The sequence below is a fragment of the Equus przewalskii genome, chromosome 18 (genome assembly GCF_037783145.1).
Source record: "Equus przewalskii isolate Varuska chromosome 18, EquPr2, whole genome shotgun sequence".
In the NCBI taxonomy this organism is placed as follows: domain Eukaryota; kingdom Metazoa; phylum Chordata; class Mammalia; order Perissodactyla; family Equidae; genus Equus; species Equus przewalskii.
The window spans coordinates 36708202-36721439 of record NC_091848.1 but is presented as its reverse complement, the minus strand read 5'-3'; the positions used below and the strand labels follow the sequence as shown (position 1 = coordinate 36721439).

The window sequence follows — 13238 nt, the reverse complement described above, 5'->3', positions numbered from 1 at the left end:
CTTCTCAGCTCCATCTTAGAGAGTTGTTCCCCGCAGATAACTCGGGCTTTTTTGCTCGTATAAGGTCAGGCAGGAGGAGATGGAACATAAATCCCTGTGTGACACTTTGGACTCCTCAGATGTCCTTCGTTGTGTGGAAGAGTTGTGAGTGGACCACACCAAGCTGGATGTTCCACGGGAGAGCCTTGTAGGCAGGGATGTAAGCCTGTTTCCCAGGCCTTGCAGCCAGCGTCCTGCCAGCCAAAAGGCTGCAGAACAAAGACTGTAATAGAACAATGGGGAAAGGGAGAGGGGAGGTAGAAGGCGTGTAATCAGATCAATCACCAGCTGGGTCCATCTGCCTGGGGAGCCTGTCTCTCGTGATGGCACCAAGGGACATGTCACATGTCCTTGGAAAGCCTGCCTGTCCAGTGGCTTGTCAAGCCTCAGCACCAGACACTCATTTCCTTAATAACTGGTTACAGATCCTGAATCTATAAATTTAGCTAAACTCTTCTTGACCTTTCTATATTTTTAGCCTGTGCTGTTTCTCTGGATAACAACTTCCATGGTTGACTACTTGTTCTGTAAAATGCCTTGTCAAGTTAAAAGAAATTCTCTCCCTCAAGTTTGAAGACCCTGTCCTCTTAATTCTAGTTTTTAGTAACAAATTCATGCTGGACCTTGGCACATTCTGTAGATTTGAGGGTAGAGTAGGGGAAAAAAAGGTTGACATCTTTTCTCAGCTTTAAGTTTTTCAGTTTTCAATTAATATTCTCTACCTGTTCTCATATAGTGCTCATTGGGCACCTTGTTCGTTTTTTGTTTCATTTCTTTGGACTGTTCCTACCTCTGTTCAGCCCATGTTGAAATATAGCAGCTAAAGGAGTTCATGACAGATATTCCAAGTGCAGGTTGCTTAAAACCATGCTGAAGCCTTTTCTTTCTTGCTACCTTTTTGGACACTTTTGATCTTTATGACTTTAAACTTAGGGGTGATGTTCTCAAAGGCTATGAAAGTGAAGCCTTTCCTCAGCCACAGTGGCTGTTGTAGACAGGCATCTTGTATGCATAGCTTGGATTAGTCTCCCATATTTGCTTTGACCTTGACCACCTTGACGTTGATCTCCAGTCTTACTGTTTATCCACATTGCTTCTTCCATTTGCATAATGAAATGCCAAATGTCACTGTATGATCTTTCTTGCAGGGCACTTGTAGGAATGTTAAGATTGACCCCATTTTTTAATATCCTTATTCTTAACAGTTCTATCCATGGTTGGGGGGTGGGGGAGGGTGACTCATCATTGTAGAGCACTTTTAATTTATCAAGGGGTTGTCCCACTGTTGTCTCTATCTGTTCCTTAGAAATCTGTAGAAAAGAGAGATCTGATTTGAAAATGGAGAAAAACTGAAGCGTGAAACAGTTTTAGTTGTCTCATTGAAGATCATCCAGTCACCAGCAGATCTGGGATTAGAATTCTTTACCCTTAGCTCTTTCTAGAGTACAGTATTAATCCCTTTAATTTATTTCTCAATCCTGCAGCACCTTAATTAAAAGAAATGAAAGGGATTAATAAATTAAAGAAAGCCATTGGTAAATAACCTTAGCAAAGATGTTTTTAGAAAAGGCTGAATCTGTTGGCCTCTTCTTGTCTACATCTCATTGGCCTCTTCAAAAACAATTGTGGCTGATTTAACAAACCTGATTTTACCAAGCGATTCTCCTGTCACTTCCCTCCCGTTATCAACTGGCATGTGATGGTCCTACAACTAAGTTTCTTTTCTAACTGCTTGTTTGGTGTAGAATTGCAATGATTAGCATTACCTCTGGAGCTCTTTCCCAGAGATAAGTCACTTTGACAGTTTCGGTTCTGTCTGGGAAATTGGCAGCCCTGACACCAGGTACATCCTGACTGCCTGAGAAGGCAGCAGCTCTGGGCTTCCTGCCTCAGGAGATGAGAGTCCCTGGTTTCCTGGTGCTTCGCTAAGGTTCCATGAGAACAGCCTTAGCTACCCATCTACCAAGTTGGCTGCAGCGAGGCTGGGGGGACCTAAGGGCTTCCAGATGGCTTTTCAGTGTACACTTCTCTAAGGTAATTTGTCATTCTCTTTTCAGAGTCTGGAAGGAGGCTCATACCGGGGGAGCTTGAAAGACCCCGCAGGCTGCCTGAATGAGGGGATGACCCCGCCCACACCTCCTAGAAACCTGGAAGAAGAACAGAAAGCCAAGGCCCTGAGAGGCAGGATGTAAGTGGCTTCCCCACATTCCACCCTGGTGTGCATGTGTGCAGTGGACAGAGGACAAGGGTTGCGGGAAGTTTGGGGAGAATTAGAGAGGGATTCCCCACACTGTGTTTCCATTGATGTCATTCATTCAGAGTAAAGGTGACCTTGGTCTGTACAGGGTAGCATTGATAAACAAGGAGCTATCGTGGCACTGACTTTAAGGATTTTAGGCTGAAATATTTCCTGTGAGATAGCAGCTGTTATTGACAAAGTATGGTTATAACCAAGGTTAGCAATTTAAAACATGCTGATAGAAGGAAAATGACAAAGTTCAGGGAACTAGGGGACTATCACTCTGGTCCCATATCAGAGAATCCGTGGCAGAAAGTCTGATGGAGTTTCATCTAAGGAAATGTTTCCTCAGTGGTAGGAAAGTAATATATAAGAAAAGGGAGCTGTTTTACCACCAGACCAGGGCCTCTCTCAACTCCTTCTCCAAAGGTTTTAATTTTGCATCCATCGGTGGGCTTAGTTTCAAGAGAACCTCTTCACTTTTTGAACGGTTAGGGGTAAGTACAATTCACATCGCAGTCCATTTCACAAAAACCCATATGTCATGCAAGATTTGAGTTATCCACCCTGATTTGAAGTCAATCTTCTATTATTTGCGATGATCAAGAAGGTACCAGATACCATTAATGCAAAACCACAATTCCTCTGAAACTTGAATTTTCTTGTTTAGGGTTTAACTCTGTGTTGGAAACAGAGCCCCTAATGAGGCTTGGACATAGCTCCAGGTATGGGACATTGTAAGCACAGTGAGAAGTGGGCAGGCAGACGTGAAGGCTCCCTCTCTGTTGCTAATTAGTCTGCCCTTCTCCTTCAAACTCATCACTCCTTTAGCCTGGTCATAGACATGAAGAGTAGCAAAAATAAATGAGGCCAGGTCCTTCTGTTGCCTGGAAATAGGCAAAGTGAACATTTATGACTGTTTCCTAGGAAACATCATAGCCGGGGCCTGGCCTCGAAGCAGGGCTGTCACTTCATAGTGGAGGTGAGCAAGTGGCATGTAAACTCTGTAGTTCCGTATTTACCCCCTCAACTTTATGGGTGCTCAGGGGAACCCCAAGAATGGAAGAGAGGCAGGGAAATACCATCCCCAAAGGGAAATTCCCTAGGGCTTGTACAAAGCTGATTCTCCTTGGCTTCTCAGGGTGTTTTTTACATCGATGAGGCCGAGCTGGAGCTGATGTTCCAGCCCTTTGTAAAGCCAAAGCAAAACTCAGATCAGGGAAGTGAGCTTTGAGGTGGCAGATGGTCCTGGCAAAGACTGTCACGACTCTTGTCACTTAGGTCAAACGGGGCTATGAGCAGTCATTTAAGCCATGGTCCTGCTTCCAGACTTGATATTGTCTGGTTTTGCTCCAAAGGGCAAGAGTTTGCTGCTTCTTTACCCACTTTACCTGTCTTTTCTCCCTCTTCTCACTCTCTCGCCCAGCGCCACACCTCTCCGTCTCCTGAGCTATCCTGAAAATCCCATTGGTAGATGTCTCATTCCTCTTTCTGTAGTTTGTCTTTATGCTGCTGTAATTTATGGGCACAATGACAGACTGGATACCTAGGTGTTTATTTGTAAGCCCTATGGGAGACTAGAGGCTGAGGGATGTAGACAGCTGAGATTTAGTCCAGAAGATGGCAGTAGGACATCAAACGGTTAAATGGGAGCCCCATGGAGAAGAGATGAAAACAAACAGTTATGTGTCCAGAAGAAAAAGACTGAGAATAGACCTAATTGTCTTCAAGTTTTAGTCACTCATTCATTCAACAAATGTTTGTTGAACACCTGTTATGTACCAAGTGCTTTTTCTTTTGAGGAGGATTAGCCCTGAGTTAACATCTGCCACCAAACCTCCTCTTTTTGCTGAGGAAGACTGGCCCTGAGCTAACATCTGTGCCCATCTTTCTCTACTTTATATCTGTGACGCCTACAACAGCATAGCTTGCCAAGTGGTGCCATGTCTGCACCTGGGATCCAAACCGGCGAACTCCAGGTCGCCAAGAAGCAGAACATGCACACTTAAGGCTGCGCCACCAGGCCAGCCCCTATAATGTAATCCCACGTGTTTATTTTTGTTTTTGTTGACCAATTCACTTTTTTTTTCTATTTTTTTTTTTTGAGGAAGATTAGCCCTGAGCTAACATCTGCCACCAATCCTCCCCTTTTTTGCTGAGGAAGACTGGCCCTGAGCTAACATTCATGCCCATCCTCCTCTACTTTATAAGTGGAACACCTACCACAACATGGCTTGACAAATGGTGCATAGATCTGCACCTGGGATCTGAACTGGCGAACCCCAGGCCACCGAAGTGGAATGTGCGGACTTAACCGCTGTGCTACTGGGCCAGCCTTCCAAGTTCACTTCTAATGGGAGAAATCATATCATAAACAAAATAAAGAATAAATTATGTAGTATGTTAGAAGCTGGGGAAAAAAAAAAAAAAGAGTAAGGGAGATCAGGAGAATGGATGAGGCCATGTTCCAGTTTTAAATGATTCTGACTTTTGCAGAAAGACCAGAGGGAGGTCAGGAATTAGCCATTAGCAATGGAGGAAGAGTGTTCTCAGCAGAGGGAACAGCCAGTGCAAAGGCTCTGAGGGATTTTCTGGAGAAGACCAGCCATTCCCTATCATTATGAAAGATAAAGGTTAGAAGGGGGTCTGAACCTATAGCTGGAAGAAGTTTAGTTGGAGCAAAGAATAACGTTTACTTTGTAAATAACCTTTACTAATAAGAAATGAACATGAAAAAATTGCTTTGTCATCAGTTCAACGTATTTGGCAATTAACCGTGCACTGCCTTATGATGCATGTAACTTAAATCTTTTGTGTACCTTTTCAGAACGTCTTTTTAATGTGTCATTATCTCCCCAAGTATTTCATCAGCCGTTCAAGTGAAGCGATGCCATGTCCACTAGCAGCACCTAATCCAGCCCTTGGAAAGCCCAAGACAGCCCTCAGTCTTTCAGCAGATAGCTTAGGATAAAAATATCGCCTGGAGACAGAGCTGGATTCCATCTCCAGAGGGCCCTTCCCGCCCCAAGTTCCCACTCCAACTTTGCTGTGGGTTTTCTTTTACCACTTTCTTCCAACCAGCAATTGGACCATGCTAAAGATATATTTAAATGCTTTTATTTGGCCTTGCCAGTTCCTTCCTGTGTCCTACAACACATGATTGTGTGTATTAGAGAGAGGGAGCTGGTGGAACATGCCGGACGTGCTGATAAAGAAGCGTGTGTTCCTTTTGTTTCCCCCCCATCACCCTGAGGCCCCAGACCCAGGGAACTGGTGGCTTCTCTGTGCTGTATAGATCAAGAATTCCCAGATGAATTGCTTCCTGGATTGAGAACGATTACAGCCCTTGTCCTGGGGCCCCTCTTTGACTGCTCAGAACGTTATCCTTTCTGCCACTCGGGCCAAAAATGCTGTTGTGTGGCTTCAGGCGAAGCTCTTTCAGACTTAGATAATACAAGTCGGACTCCAATAAGCCACACGGCACCTAGCCTGCCCCTGTGCACAGCCATGAGCATTTTATGTCCAACTCCTTACTGTCTGGACGGAAAGAGAAGTGTTTGGGTTTGATGCCTCAGGGACTCCAGAGCCAGTCTGAGTAGATTACCAGACAGTGGGTGACAGTGAAAGAGCAGAGTCTTTGGACTCTTGTACAACTGGGTTCAGATCCCAGCTCTGCTACTCACTTTGTCATCTTGGGGAATACTGCCTCAGTATTTTCATCTATATAAAATAGGGCTTACAGTACCTACTTTGTTCTAAGCAAGAGAAAGCCCAGATGAAGGAACTGGCACCAAGTAAATGCTCTAAGAGGAAGAAATCATTAACAAGAAAGAAACCAAGAAAGCAGATGTCCTTGAAGTTGTTAAATCCTGCATCTGGTGCGGGGTGGGGAGGTCGCTGCATTCCAGGTTGTGATGAGAGATTGTCTGCAGTCAATCTTGCTGGCCTCGACTGGGGATTTTGCAGACCAGTTACCATGGATACCTATCTGAATAATTGTAGCTTCTGTGTCTCAAAAGCTTCACTTGATGTCAGTGTCTCTGAGGCCTCAAAGGTTGGTTATCAGACAAATGTCTCTCTCCTGTAAAGCGAAGAATGGAGCTGAAATGAAGGAATAACAGTCTCGTGTTGATCCCTTGGCCTCAAAGCTTTCATAACTCAGTTTTGCCAAAGTGGTTGTTGTTCTTTCTGCCCTGTGTTTATACGGCTGTTGAGTTATAGATGAGGGAGGAGGAAGCATCAAGAATAGAAAGGAGAAGGCTGGGTTGTGAGTGGTGTTCTTTATCTGTTGTGTGCCATGGGGGAAAGCCCTCTCGGCCTCAGTGCCCTCAGCTCTTCTGTGGAGCCTGTCGTAGAGAGAGCTATAGTAAACGCCTTCCCGAGGGGTGCCACATGTGGGGTTTGGGGTGGTCTTGTCGTAAAGCTGCCAAAGTAACCTTCCTGTGAACTTAAGTGTGAAGATTTCTTGCTTCACAATAAAGAGGAGCCCTCACTGTTCTTAATCTCCTGCTCAGGTTTGTCCTGAACGAGCTGGTACAGACAGAGAAAGACTATGTCAAGGATCTGGGGATTGTGGTGGAGGTGAGTAGATGGCTCAGGCTGGGTCGGTGGCCACCCAACCAGGGGCATATTGGACCCTACCTGGGCTGAGGTGTTTCAACTTGAGGGTGTGTGTTTTACTCTGCCTGGGTATTTGCAGAAATGAAACTAAAAATGGTAATAGATCAAATAGAGTATGTAGGTAATTTTTTTTCTTTTCCCCTTGAAATACCGTAAGAGATTTAGAGGAAAGTAGAGCCCCAGATATTGCAGCATATGGGGGAGCCTCTTGGTTAGAGCTAGTCCATTTCACGGTGTTTTAGGTGACCAAGTTATTGTCTTAAGAGCTTTTCTTTGGTGTTTAACCATATGACATATTTTCTTCAGAGCTATGAGCCACCATGGGCCCTAAGCAGGTCACTCTTAGTGAAATCCTGGGGTTTATATGTTTCCTTAGATTTTAAGGACAGCTTATGACTACCAAGAAGACTGACAAAGAAAAAACCACGAGTAAGGCAACGTTGACAAGTCCACATTTGAGAGTCAAGTTTGTCATAAAGAAAGCAGCTCTCTCTCCACAGGGGTTTACTTTAGGGGGATTTAGACACTTGGATGAAAAAGCTGAGAAAGTAAATGGATAATTTAGATGGTAGAGCCCTGTTGTTAATCATCTTAAACGAAAGAATGTGAAGTCTAAAACTTGAATGCCTGGTATCTGAATCGCCCGAGGGTTCCTTACATTGGCCCTCTAAGTCCCCATCCTATAAAACCTACTGATTTAGGGGTTTGTATGTGGTTATCCTGAACCTTGGATAAACACACTGGCCTGGCATATAGGGGACTTGAATTCTGACTTATGGGAAATTATTCGCTCCTCCAAGGGGGGAATGTGGGTAGGAAGGGGTGCAGCAACCTCCATATGTAGCCCAGCCTACGATCAGAGGCTTGAGCATCTTGAGACTAAGACCTAGGGAAGCCAGACATCAGTGGTGTGACTATAAGACAAGTCACATAACTTCCCGGTGCCTTGGCTTCCTCATCTGTCCAATGGGGATAAATGCTGCCTGTGCAACCTCAAAACTTGATTTGAAAGCTGAAATGAGATTATATATGATAGCATTTGACAGAATCTAAAGTATTAACATATTAAGACTTATTTCTAGGTCAGATGTGTCTAGTTCTGAGCCTTTAAAGACCGTATTAACTTGGATTAGGAGAAAGGAAAGGGACAAATGATTGTCTTCTTTGTTCTGCTTTCTTAATGGGGCTTGAGACAAAGAAAGGAACCCAGAACTTCACAAAAGTTTTGTCGATCATTCTGCACAAGGGGAAGGTCCTGGTTGAATAGTGAGAGACCACAGAAGCCCTTGCCCTGGAACTCACGCAGTGATGGCTGCTTACCTGGAACTGTGGTGTGGGGCTCGGCCCAGAAAGCTTTCCTGTGAGTGTCCTCTACTCATCATTTCTCTGCTCTGCAGGGCTTCATGAAGAGAATAGAAGAAAAGGGTGTCCCTGAGGACATGCGAGGAAAGGATAAAATCGTGTTTGGGAATATTCATCAGATCTATGACTGGCATAAGGAGTAAGTGCTACATTGTCCTGAAGATCAGGGCATCCTGGGAATCCAAGGATTCCCCATCATGTCCTCCCCATGCCTCCAACCTTAGGGGTAGGGTTTGGGGGGAGTCACTGTCATTTATCTCAACTTTGAGAAATAATACAGTCCTGAAGAATGTGGCTTCCTTCTCTTATCCTCTCCCTCCTTTTAGCTTTTTCCTGGCTGAACTGGAAAAATGTATCCAGGAGCAAGACAGATTGGCACAGCTCTTTATTAAACATGTGAGTGTTTGCCTTCGCCCCCCCTCCCTTCCCACCAGGCTCAGTTACATTCATTTTTAAAGTCCTTCTCTCTTCTGCCCTTCCTTCTCCTCCCTTTCTGAGTTGTTGGTTTCTTTAACCTTCTTGGCAGTCTGGAAGATGGGCTCTTGCCTACTGCACTTACTCTTCTATCCTTCATATGTAACTGCCTCATTGTGTCCCCAAAGAGTGGGCTGCATCTTTGTCCTTCTCCCTGTGTGTAGAGCAGCCTCGCACTCTGAAACGGAGTGTGAGGCACGAGGTGCCTGAGTGCCTGTCCCTCTGCCTTTGCAGGAGCGAAAGCTGCACATCTATGTGTGGTACTGCCAGAATAAGCCGCGCTCAGAGTACATCGTCGCCGAGTACGACGCCTACTTTGAAGTAAGCTGCTTGGGCTTTGCTGAACCGGGGCTGGGGGAAGAAACTCAGGCCAGGACCACCACGTTCAGAAGCCCTAGCTGTCGTCCATCCACAGGAGGCCCGCACACAGCACTGTTGACCCCCTCAGGACAGGGATAGCTGCCTTAACAGAGCCATTAGCTTCTCAGCTTCATTCTCATGAGCGCCTTTGCATGAGAGCAGCTGAGGCGGTCCAGCATGTGGCTGCTTTGAGAAACCTCCTTGTGCAGAATGACTCTGTAACATAAAAACTGCTTCAGAAGCTCCGATCCTCCTCACGTGACCCCAGAGCAGACTGTGCCCACGTTCTTCCGCACCAGCCCCTGGAGACTGCCTGCTGACGACCCTCCTCCTCCTCGAGGGGCTGACAGTCACCTCCTAGTCTCTGCTGCTGCTCCCAGAGGTTCTGTCAGGCACCTCAAAGTGTTTATTTTGCCCCAGCCTGGAAGTGTTTATTTTGCTAGAGGAGAGGCAACACCATCATTTGGAAAGAACTCTCAACTCACTGTTTGCAGATCTGAGTTGAGGGCCCAGCCCCGTGGCTTGTTGTGTCCTAGGAGAAGCCTGCCTTTCCCGACTTGGCCCTGGAGTGGTAGAGAGAACAGAATACCCATTCCAGTTTGTCCCCCAGGACTGGGGTGAGGACACAGGGTGTGAAAGTGCTTGTAAGAAGGTGATGGTAAAGTGTGTTCCATGTTGTTGATAACAAATTAGCAGTTGTGTGGACTGTTCTGCCTCTCATATGGTTTGAAGATTCTAAAACTTTATTGGTGAACACCAAGACCTGCCTTCTTTGCCTTGAACCCTGATCCAGAGCCCCCAGGTCTTTGATTCCTTTTTTTCTAATGTAGCTCTCTTGTGTTCCAGGAGGTGAAACAGGAGGTAAATCAAAGGCTGACACTCAGCGACTTCCTTATCAAGCCCATTCAGAGAATAACAAAATATCAGCTGCTCCTCAAGGTAAGAGAGCTGTGAGTCTGGGCCAGGGCAGGAGAAGGGTCTTCTCAGGCTCTAAGTTAGGGAACAGGTGAGCTTGAGCTTCTGTCTCCACTGCACTTTGCCTGTGAGCTAGCGGGGGGCACTTTCCTCTTGGCTGTTGGTTACTTGTGTCAGCTTTGCCCCCAAATAAATTGCATGCCTGTTGTTCCTGCCTTTAAGGTTGGTTGGGAATTCATTTCCTTTTTTTTCAATTCACTTTCTTAACTTTGTCATCATCACTGACTTGGTGCCATTAAAAAATAAAAAATAATAAGAGCGAAAGTCAGAGTGAAATACAAGGAGAAAGAAAAGGAAAGGCAAGGCCCTAGAAATCTTAGATGAGTAATACCTAAAATTTGATCACATTTTACTTTTGAAAGTGGTGTAATTTGATTTGCCTTGCAGGGGCATGAGGTAAATGGGAGACAGATTTACCTTCCTTTCTCCGTTCCTTTCTTGTCATAACCCCCCCTCTTCCCTGCTCACATACTTTCTCTGTCCCCTTCGTCCCTCCCTTTTCCCATAGCTTTGAATCTTTGATTATTCTGGGGTTTTCTCTATGTCATCATGTCCAACGTGACTCATAACTTCATATCTCAGCTACTAGACACCACTGCCCTCTCTCCTGGGAAAGAAAGTCTTCTGGGTGTTATCATGGTTTTATGATGCTAAGTTTTTTATAGGGCTCTGTTTTCGCAACTATTTCACCCTTCCCTGCTTCCTCCACTTGCTAGGACTTCCTGAGATACAGCGAGAAGGCTGGTTTGGAGTGTTCAGATATTGAGGTGAGTTTTCTGCGTGTAATGCTGACTCTTCTTAGGGACGATATTGGATGTCTGTCTCTAAAGGGGAAAGATTGTCTCTGGACGACCAAGGGTCCAGGCTGACTCCTCTCAGACAGTCAGAGCCCCTTGCAAACAGCTGCTTGGCAGCATGAAGAATGGCCAGTATTAATCAACACATTGAGTGTTTTTCTAGAACTCGAGAATTCTGTCCTGGGCCAGACCAGAGCTTAGCCCTGCTGGTGTTCTCCTTGTGGCTCCCAGTGCCATGTGTCGGGAAAGGGAGGTATATGAGCCCTCTAACATCCTTCAGAGATTGGGTGTTTCCATGTGCAATTTTATACATGAATCCAGGCACTCTTGGAGTCTAACATATAAAGTATAACTTTGTCACTCCCTCCCTCACCCTGAGGATTACCCCCTAAGTGAAGTCCTTTGAGACAACATCACCATGGCGATTATTTTAAGCCAGAGAGGTTACAACTATTCTGGCAGGTTATTTTAGATTTAAACCTCTAGTGTTTCACAAGTCATGCTAAGCTGTTGCTTGGGCAGCCAGGAAGCAACAAAGAGAAGAAAAATTGATAAACAGAAGTGGGAAGGTAGGTAAAGGGCGTGCTTGGGAGCATTCTCCCCACATGTGGTCACTGATTCACATGGAGCCCCTGATGGCCAACACCCCCCAACCTAGAACAGGAGATCCGACACTCCTGAGAGTGGCCAGGAGGGACCAGTGTTCTTTCCTAGAATTGAGGAGCTGCCAGGAGGTCCCTGTCTTCCAGCACAGAATTGCCTTGAGCTTCCCGCCTGAGTGCTCTTCCCCCTCCTGAGCTGCTATTGTTCTTTCCCGCAGAAAGCAGTGGAGTTAATGTGCCTTGTTCCAAAACGCTGCAATGACATGATGAATCTGGGACGCCTGCAGGGCTTTGAGGTGAGCTCTTAAGAAAGCTTGTAAGCCCTCTCTCCTCTGGGAAGCAGGAACCCAGGCTGTGAGGCAGCTTCCCTTTGAAGGCCGGTGCCCACCTCCTCTGCCTCCTTCATTCACAATCAAGAAGAATCAAGCTCTTACGTAATATCAACAGAGCTGTTGGAGCTCTCCTGGCTAGCCAGTCACTGGCTTAATATTAACTTTGGACCCAGGTAGTGATAAGCCTGTTTGGCTGCTGACCTTGACAATAAGGGCTCATGATCCAAGCAGAGGGCAGGCATTTCTCAGGAACACAAAAGAAGAATGACTCATGTGCTGGGTAATGTTTGGAATAAGGCATCATGTGCAGAGAATGACCCACATTTTCACTAAAGGGCAAAATTTGTCACCTGAGAGAGTATGGTTCAGAGGAGGCCCTCTGGCTGCTGTCTCAGATATCAGTTGTCGTCTTCTTGCAGAAGAGTGGAAAAAGCAAGGCTCTCTGATAGCATCTGTGAAGACTTGCTCGGTTGGGCCATATTCCCTTTGGTGAAGATGTCTCTGAAAATCTGGTTAGAAACTTGGCGAACCAAATAGGCTCCACCTCCTAGGCTGGAGGCATTTTAAGAAGGATCACAGGACCCAGAAGAATATCTACCAGCTTATAAAATATGGGCACCTGTCTATAGTACCCCAGCTTTACCTGTTGATCTGTAGCAGGAGACTAAGACTTCAGAATTTCCTCATCCTGAAATAATAGTAGGAGAAGAGAGAGACCCACCTCATCAGAATGTTTGTGGTCTCGCCTGTATCACTTCCCTTGGCCACAGGTTGGTTCCAGGTCCATGGCCCATGCTGCAAGGGAGCCAGGCAAGCACATTTCTCAGAGTTCTAAGGACAGAAAGGCCACTTCTAGATCCAAGTGTCACCTGCTTTCTGTTCTCTTTTTGATAAAAAATGAGAAAGGCCAGGCTAATTCTTGAGTATCTTTTTAGCTAATAATTTGACCTTCCTTCCTTCTGGTATTTTCTTGGAGCTGCTTCTTAGTAGTTGTATAGCTTTCTTTCCCTTTCCCTGGAGGACCCTTATGTCTGCCCTAGATGAATAGGTGAGTCCTAATTCAGTCTCTTACTAGAGCCCTGAGGCTTTTCGTGTCAGGTCGCCAAAGGGAGAGGTCCTGTGGACTCAGAGGGCTGTGGCCGTCTCCCCATTTTTCCCTTGCCTCACCCCAATCCTTCTTTCCGTCAGGGCACCCTCACGGCCCAGGGGAAGCTGCTGCAGCAGGACACGTTCTATGTGATTGAGCTGGATGCGGGCATGCAGTCCCGGACCAAGGAGAGGCGCGTGTTCCTCTTTGAACAAATTGTCATCTTCAGTGAGCTGCTCAGGAAGGGCTCACTCACCCCAGGCTACATGTTCAAAAAGAGCATCAAGGTGAGAATCCCAGTGGGGATGAGCAGGGAAGGGAAGAGTCAAATTTGGGGGAGCTGCTTCCCTA

At 46.0% G+C, this 13238-nt stretch overlaps 1 protein-coding gene across 37 annotated transcripts in view; it reads left to right on the top strand.

Moving 5' to 3' along the window:
- KALRN (kalirin RhoGEF kinase) overlaps nucleotides 1–13238 on the top strand; it is a 635442-nt gene that overhangs the window by 570885 nt on the left and 51319 nt on the right. For all 37 annotated transcript variants that reach the window (XM_070583665.1, XM_070583666.1, XM_070583679.1 and 34 more), the window contains 9 exons: nucleotides 2097–2227; nucleotides 6793–6859; nucleotides 8296–8399; nucleotides 8587–8656; nucleotides 8969–9055; nucleotides 9941–10033; nucleotides 10786–10836; nucleotides 11687–11764; nucleotides 12989–13174. In XM_070583665.1, coding sequence (XP_070439766.1) covers nucleotides 2097–2227; nucleotides 6793–6859; nucleotides 8296–8399; nucleotides 8587–8656; nucleotides 8969–9055; nucleotides 9941–10033; nucleotides 10786–10836; nucleotides 11687–11764; nucleotides 12989–13174 — 867 coding nt within the window. The remainder of the gene's footprint in view (nucleotides 1–2096; nucleotides 2228–6792; nucleotides 6860–8295; nucleotides 8400–8586; nucleotides 8657–8968; nucleotides 9056–9940; nucleotides 10034–10785; nucleotides 10837–11686; nucleotides 11765–12988; nucleotides 13175–13238) is intronic.